We start from the raw sequence: 7995 nt of genomic DNA on the forward strand, positions 1-7995 counted from the left end.
CAGTGACAGATGGTATGGCTGTCAGGTGAGTGCTGGTAACTGAGCCGGGGTCCTCTCCAAAAGGAGCAAGTGTTGCAAGTGTTCTTTTTGGCTGAACCTTCTCTTCAGCCTCACTCCTCCTCCTTTCTAGAGTGCTGGGATTAAAGGCCTGGACCACCAGGCCCACCACCCAGTTTTTAAAGTCCAGACTTGAAGGTAGTGTTTTGTCACCTAGTATAGTTGTTCACTTTCATCCTGAGAACCACAATTCAGGCTGGGTTATCCAGACATATTCCAGGATTGTTTTCTAAAAAGCTGCCTCCTAAAACGTACCATTTAGGTTTATTAAAGGGTATGGATTAGGTCAGACAAAATAGAACACTTTAATTTTTTTGTTGTTGGTTTTTCTGTTTGTTGTTTTTTTGAGACAGGGATTCTCTGTGTATCCCAGGCTGCCAAGGAATTTGCTTTGTAAACGGGGCTGTCTTCAAACTCAGAGATCTGCATGTCCCTGCCTCCCAAGAGCTGGGATTAAAGGCATGTGCCACACCCACTGCTGCCACCACCACCACCAGGCTGTTGGAACTCATTTTTAATCCCAGCACTTGACAGGTTGACACAGGAGGATTTTACATTCAAGGTCAGTCTGAGCTATAAAGAATGTCAAGGCCTATCTGGGTAATTTAGTGAGATCCTATCTATAAGAGGGGGCAGGAGGATTTGGGATGCATCTCAGGGGAAGAGGTTACATGTATGAGGCCCTGAATTCTACATCAATCATCTCACCACACACATAAAATCACAAGCCCTAAGACAACTAAGTGTGATGTCATACACCTATAATCTCAGCATTGGGAAAGTATAAGGCCAGCCTGGGCCACATAGCAAGACCTTATATTAGAAACAATAACAACAAATTCAAAAGCCAACCCCAAGTAAGTTATACATCAAGGCTGGAGTTCAGAAATGACCTGACTATCCCAGGCCACTTTCCTTTTAGAGGTGAAGAAACTGGGGTCCTGAAAGAAGTAGCAGCTTGGGCCAGATAGAGATATTATGGCAGATCTAGTTTCCTGCCTATTGGTCTGCATTCTGCCTACCCTCCTATAGCAGCTTACCTGGTTCAGTCCTGTGTGATATCCCAAAGGACAGGAAACAAACATACCTGTAGGTACTTAAAACTCACCTGTTAGGAATAGCGCTTTTGTTTATTTGTTTTGGACAAGGTCTCACTAGATAATCCTGACTAGCCTAGGACTCAGAGATCCTCCTGCTTCTGAGTCCTAGGTACTGAGATTAAAGGTTTGTGTCAGTCACCACAGGTGGCTCTATCCTCTCCATTAATTACTAGAGATGAAACCCAGGGCCTTGGTTATGCTAGGGCAGGGCTCTCCCTTTGAGCTATGTCTCCAACCTCTAGTGCCCATTTTACAGAAGAAAAAACTGAGAACACAGCCAGGTGTGGTATCCTAGCACTCAGGAGGAAGAAGCAGGGGGATCTCTGAGTTCAAGGCCAGCCTGGTCTACTTAAGGAGTTCCAAGCCCGCTAGGACGACATAGGTGAGGCTCTGGATCAAAAACAAACCAAAACAACTGATCTCCCACATTTGTCCATGGTCATAAAGGTAACCAACTGGTCAGTGGAGCTGGGTCTCAGATCAGATCAGAAGAGTGCAACCTCAGAGTCCACACTCTGAGTTGTGTTATGGCCTAGAAAGAACAGCCTATGCGGGAGGGGTGAAGACAGGTGATAATTGGCTTTTTTGCAGGAACTTGACTTTTCAGAGTGTCATCACTCAAACCTCCCTAACATGTGTCTTTGTGTTCAGGGGCATCTGTCCCACCTGACTGCCTGGGTCACAGTCAGCCCACTCCATCAACACCAGAGCCTCTAGACCTCTTTGCTTTTCAAAGGATAACCAGCCACTCCCGTTTATAAACTCCAATTTGACTTTAATTAAATAAATTAAATTCCAAGCCATCACACAGCAATGGATATCATCATCTCCCAGCATCCAGAGGTGCAACCTTGCTCTCTGATCATCCTGTCTTTAAAACTCCTAAAGCTGTCTCTCTAGGGAAGGCTTCCTCCCAGCTTCCCGGCTCCCTCCTTCCAACTGAGCCACTGCTCATGGAGAAGGCATTAAGTACAAAATGGTAATAAAGGGGAAGGAGAGACGAGGATCGATGTGGGAGGTAGGGAGGTGGGGAGTACCTGCCCCCCATCCCGGGCACTAGCCCGGCTTCCTATGATCTGCCAATGTCTTCTGAAGGCAGACATTGGTGCTGGTCTAAGAGAGGACTCCCAAGGGAGGTGTAGAAACCCATCCTGGGAATTACCTTACCCTCCTGGGACAGAAAAGGGTCACCTGGGAGAGATGCCCTCTATTATCTGTTTGCCAAGGGTTCTAGACCACACATATAAATAGAAAAGAGAATAAATAAGGGAGAAGGATCTGCTGAGGAGAGAGTACTCTGGGCTCCCCTCTGGGGGCAGTACCAGCAGATGCTTCTGAAGAATGTCCACACACGCAAGACAGAGCCTGCCCCTTACTCTCAGCTGCCAAACTCTCCGCTATGTCCATGCAACCACTGTTGCCTCTCAAATGCTTCCCATGTCAGACACCCTTCCCACTTACCCCACAGCCCAGAGTGCTGGGGCTTCCTATAACCCAAGGGCTTTCCTGGCCCCAGCACTGGGAATCCAGGAAGGGGTACAGAAGGGGATGTGGGGAACAGACTAAGAGAACTTTTGCCCTGTCCTAGTTCGGGGCTCTCAGAGCTGGGGGCTAGGGTTGCCATTGGCCTTGGGTTTGGATTTGAAGGAAAAACGCTTGATAAGGCGACGGGAAAAGCTGCCAGCCTTCTTCCGGACGCTAGGTGTGGCGGTTGTGTTGGACAGGTCATCGTGTGACTGGCTCAGACCAGCTTCCTTCTGTCGTGGCCTCCGGCGGAAGATGAGCTTAGTGCCACTTCGCAGGAAGCTCACTGTAGGGAAGAAGGGAAACTGAGACGGATGGAGGGGCACAGGATTGGGAGGAGGGTGGAGAAAGGACTTAGGAGATTAGTACAAAAGATGAAGACTAGGGTCTGTCTCTTGCCTAATGCCTGCCTTTCTCAGGAAAAGCAGTGGAAGCACACGGGAGCTTCACCCATCCTGAGAAAGGAACACAGTCCTAGGGGGAGGGATCTGTGAGTCTCTGACCACAACCCCTGGAGGAATAACAAGGGTAGGGACTGCTCTGGGAAGACCTCTGCCAACTGAGCCTCCTTTCAGTGAGAAGACAAAGGCTGCACAGAGGGTGTTCCTTAAAGTCTATAAATCCTAAAAGGAAAGGTGGATTAACATACTACATTCCAGGGTGTGAGCAGTGGGGAGTCTAGAAACCTCAAAGATACGAATGTGGGGAATAGAGGGAGGAAGGTGCTCACACAGCAGGTTTCGGATTCACAGACTCCATTATCTCAAGTGATGCAAGCCACAGATCGAGATTCTTTTCCGTTAGTTTTGCTTGAGGCAGAATCTGGATTTGTAGCCTGGGCTGGCCTTGAACTCATTTCATAACCCAAGCTGATCTTAAACTCACAGCCATCCTCTTGCCAAAGACACTTAAGTATTGAGATTACAGCATGCACTACAGCACCAGCTTTAAATCATAAACAGAGCACAGCTGACAAGGTCATTGGTCAATGGGTAAGATGTAAGACAGCAAACTCTTTGTCCTTTGAAGTTAGAAAAGCTGTTTGCAACCTGAGTCACAGCCAGAGGTGGAATGGCATGCTTCCTTCCTTCCCTCCCTCCTTGACAGTCTCAATCTGTGACCTGTAAACTGGCCTTCATCTTGAAATCCTGCCTCAGCCTCTAAGTGCTAAGTCAGGTATTGCCACCCAGCTCAAAGGAACAATCTTCTTTTCTTTTCTTCTCTTTTGAAACTGGCTTTCACCAAGCTGGCTTTGAACTCACAGATCTACCTGTCTCTGTCTCTTGAGTGCTGGGATGAAAGATGTGTACCAGCATGCCCAGCTCAGGGGAACAATGTTAAGATTGGCATGGAGTAGAATTTCTCATAGCCATGCAACTGGGGGTACAAAGTAGAAGAGGGGGGAAAAGCCAACTTTGGGTACAGTGTGAAACCCTGTCCCAAAACCAAAACCAAACCTAAGCCAAGAGTTAACATACATCTCAGCAGGAGGCTGGGCAGATGGCAGTGGTTAAGAGCACTTGCCGCTCATCCAGAGGATCAAGGTTTGAGTCCCAACATCCACACAGTGACTCATAAATGTCTATAACTCCAGTTCAAAGGACTCCCACAATCTCTTTCCACCTCCTTGGGCACCAGATACCCATATGATGTCCATGTAGGCAAAACACTCACGCACTATTTAGAAAGATTGTTAAAGATGTCTCAGCAGGTATACGTGTTTGCTGCCAACACTTCAGTTCAGTCCCTGGGACCCACATGGTGGAAGGAAAAACCAGCTCCTACAAATTGTCTTCACATTCACACACACACACACACACACACACACAAATAAATAAATAAACATAATAATTTTTTTTAAATGGCTGAGCATATTTTTGCATATCTCTAATCCTCACAATTGGGAGGCAAAGGCTTGACAATCAGACATTTACAGCCAACTAGCAAGTTTGAGCCAGCCTAGACTACCTGAGATGTTGTCTTCAAGCAACAAAAACAGTGAAAGAAAACAAACCCTTTAGCTCTAGATGAAAGGGAAATACGGTGACTTCTCTTGTGGTCACTCCAGTTTGTTGTATCCAAGCTAGGAACTGAGGCACCAAATTTCCTGATCTACTGGTGTTTGCTTGACTCTTGAAAGCAAAGTTCGCTAAGCCTACCATGTCTCCAAGTTGTCTAGTAGGTCTGAGGTTAAAATATAGTTCAAAAAAGCAGTAAACAGCTGAGTGTGGAGACCCATGCCTAGAATTTAGCACTTGAGGAAAATGAGGCAGAAGAATTATTGGAAATTTGAAGCTGGCCTAGGCTATACAGTGCATTCCAGGACAGATTCTGCCTCAGCCCCGCCCCCTTAAAAAGCAGTAATGGGGATGACTTGTCCATTGCTTCCCACCTTTGTGATCCTTGAGGCTTCTGGTTTCCAGGGCACCAGTAGACCCTGTTTCTGATTCAACATCATCCACCGATGGCCTCTCAGAAATGTCTGAACGTGTCGTCTCATCTGCTTCCTGGACACTCGTGGGACTGGAGAGGGCATCAATGGGTCCTGGGGAAGTGGCTGATGGGTCTGAGGGAGGTGACGAAGGACCACCACTGGTTCCTGCATCATCTTGCATTGAGGCTTCCAGAGATGCCGCATAACCCAAGGAGAGTGCCAACTCGTCCTGCGCGATGGGCACCTGCCAGGAGGGACAGGTTTTAATGGGCAAGAATGACCTATGAGGGCTTTCTCCCCATTTTAGCTCTCTCCCCAGAGCTCTGTTACCTTGGAAACACCAGAGATGATGAGCGTGCTCCGCTTGGTGGGTGTCTTCTTGGCTGCCCGCCCACTGGGCTCAGTCAGCTGGCGGATTGCTGTCTCTGCTACTGGATCCAAGCCATTGGAAAGGTGGCTCTCCCCTGCTGAGGGATACAGAGGATCCATGGCTCCACTTCCACCTGGCTCTTTCTTGGGTTCGAACCCCTCTTGCACCACCCAAAGTAGTTCTTGACCACAGGGACCTTACAGCCACCAATGCTGGCCCATTTTCCCTTCCCCACTCACGGCTGCTGCTGTGGGAGGCATTGCTGGGGCCGCTGCTCTCACTCAGCACAGTTGTCATCTTCTCAGTCACCTCCACCTTGGACGGGGAGCGGGAGGGGGAGTCTGCTGGGTGGGGGAGGGTCAGTGAGCTGGGAGGTGCTTTAGAACGGCCCCTCCCCTACTATCTTTATCGAGATGCAGGCTTTGGTTGACTCAGAGGGCAAAGATGATTAAGGGGGATTAATCACAAGAGTGATGAAGAAGATGCTGAATGAAAAGATGCTACAGGAACCGATGACAGTGTGGGAAAGTGCCCCAGCCCACTTAAGGGTATAGGGGATACCAAACATGGATGGAGAATGTTTAGGAGACCCTGAAGATAGACAAATTGCCATGGGAGCCCTAGAGATGGAACAAGTGACAAAAGGCCACTGAGAATAGAAAAATGTCACAAAAGACACTGGGTTTGCCAGAAGAGGCCAGGGACCACTGCAGGGTGGAACAATTAGACAATTGGGGCTGGGATCAAAGAGACTCATGGAAAGAGAGAAAGCAATTTAGAGCAAGAGGAGAGGAAAGAAGATTCCAAAGGGCTGAAGGGTGAGAGGATGGCTGGTGGAATGGAGAGGGGCAAGGAAAAGTGTGAGAGACAAGGATGAGGAAGGCGCAGAGGATCTGAATGAGACATCAGGAAGAAGACGTGCGTGCTGGCATTAAGGCTTTTCTCCTCACCTCCCCCTTCCCCCATCAGGCAATGGGTGCTACTGAGAGGCCCTGACTAGAGCTACTCCTTTTTACCTAGTTTGCCATCCACACGGGGGCGGGACTGGACGGTAGTGACAGTGGTGACAATTGTGCCATCAGGCATGATGGTCCGGTCCAACTCAACCTTCTTGGTGGGTGTGATGCTGGGGCGAGGGGTGGAAGAGGTGGGCGTGCCCAGATTCCGAGGGGAGCCCTGCTCATAGTGTAGCTACCAGAAAGTGAGGAGAGAATGAGGGGTCAGAACCTCAGAGACTGCCCCGTCTAGGCCTATCCATCTCCCCACAGTAGCCACCTTCTTACCTCTGCTGTCACGGTGGCTGCCGGGCTTAGGGATTTCCCGGGTCCTGGAGTCAGTGGGCACACCTGTCTTCTTCGTGACAGTGGTCTAGAGGGTGAGCCCACAGGCAGTGTGGCTTGGCCAAGGAGTTCAGCTAGAGACAAGAGTGACGCTGTGAGCCGGGTCCAGGAGCACGGCCTGCTCAGCACCCACTCCAAAGTGTCCCTTCTGTCCCACACTCACCATCTCCACAGTTGCTGCTCCTGAGCACTTTGAGGGTCAGCTCCCGGCTCTGGGGACCCAGATCCCTGAAGACCGAAAGAGGATGGATAGGTCAGGTAAGGAACATAGCAAACTGAGCCCCTGAGTCAGTCAAAGGCTAGAGACAGAGATGTGGGTTAATAAGATAGCACCAGGGCTCCAAATTGTCCACCTTCCTGGGACTTTGGACCAAGACATGAGTGGAAATTACTTTCCTCAGCCAGGTGTGTACATCCCCAACACTTCTCCACCTGACATCTATCTCGGGCTGAAGCTGCAGTCCGTCCTGTTTTGCTTTGTTTTGTTTTCAGGTAGTTCCCACTGTCAAGAAGGCTCTCACATTCTGTTGCAATGCTATTCTTGCTTGAAGGCATGATTTAAATAGACTTCTTCCATGAAGATCAGATCTTTATTCCATTATGAGAATTCATCGAAGCACCCCCATGGCATACTGTACAACTAGCAATACTGTCTCAACTAGCAATTGCCTTATCTTCCCTATCTGTCTTTGCTTCAGGCCTGTGATCCACCTACAGTATGTCTGTATCTACTCCGTGCCTGTGTCTCCAGGGCCTGGCATACTGTGGAGATCCACACTCCAGGCTACTGAGAGCAGGGCTGGCTCCTTCCTGCCAAGACTAGCCTAGGAAGGTTTCTTCATCCTGACTGCCCATGGAGACAGACGTTAGGAGCAGAGTGTGACTTACAGAGCTAGATCCTCTGTCCATTCCACCTCAGAGCCAGCCCTCATGGGTTTGGTCCACTTTTGTTGCATGGGGTTGTCAAGCTCAGCGGCACAGCACAGTTCCTCAGTACCTATAAGGAAAACAGAACTTAAGAGGATGCTCAGGCCGGGCAGTGGTGGCACATGCCTTAATCCCAGCACTTGGGAGGCAGAGACAGGCGGATTTCTGAGTTCAAGGCCCGCCTGGTCTACAGATCTACAGAATGAGTTCCAAGACTGCCAGGGCTATACAGAGAAACCCTGT

The 7995-nt window shown here is 49.3% G+C and overlaps 1 protein-coding gene across 4 annotated transcripts in view; it reads right to left on the reverse strand.

Moving 5' to 3' along the window:
* Nucleotides 1-1906: 1906 nt before the first annotated feature.
* Nucleotides 1907-7995, reverse strand: part of C2cd2l (C2CD2 like) — a 10352-nt gene continuing 4263 nt past the window's right edge. The window contains exons 7-14 of one of the 4 annotated variants that reach the window (XM_031344196.1): nucleotides 7714-7822; nucleotides 6989-7053; nucleotides 6769-6899; nucleotides 6502-6676; nucleotides 5725-5829; nucleotides 5446-5582; nucleotides 5074-5359; nucleotides 1907-2967 (exon numbers count right to left, since the gene is read on the reverse strand). In XM_031344196.1, the coding sequence (XP_031200056.1) occupies nucleotides 2756-2967; nucleotides 5074-5359; nucleotides 5446-5582; nucleotides 5725-5829; nucleotides 6502-6676; nucleotides 6769-6899; nucleotides 6989-7053; nucleotides 7714-7822 (1220 nt within the window). In that variant the 3' untranslated portion in view covers nucleotides 1907-2755. The remainder of the gene's footprint in view (nucleotides 2968-5073; nucleotides 5360-5445; nucleotides 5583-5724; nucleotides 5830-6501; nucleotides 6677-6768; nucleotides 6900-6988; nucleotides 7054-7713; nucleotides 7823-7995) is intronic. The other 3 variants (XM_031344198.1, XM_031344197.1, XM_031344199.1) reach the window with 3 other exon arrangements.

The sequence above is a fragment of the Mastomys coucha genome, unplaced genomic scaffold (assembly GCF_008632895.1).
Source record: "Mastomys coucha isolate ucsf_1 unplaced genomic scaffold, UCSF_Mcou_1 pScaffold23, whole genome shotgun sequence".
Classification (NCBI taxonomy): Eukaryota; Metazoa; Chordata; class Mammalia; order Rodentia; family Muridae; genus Mastomys; species Mastomys coucha.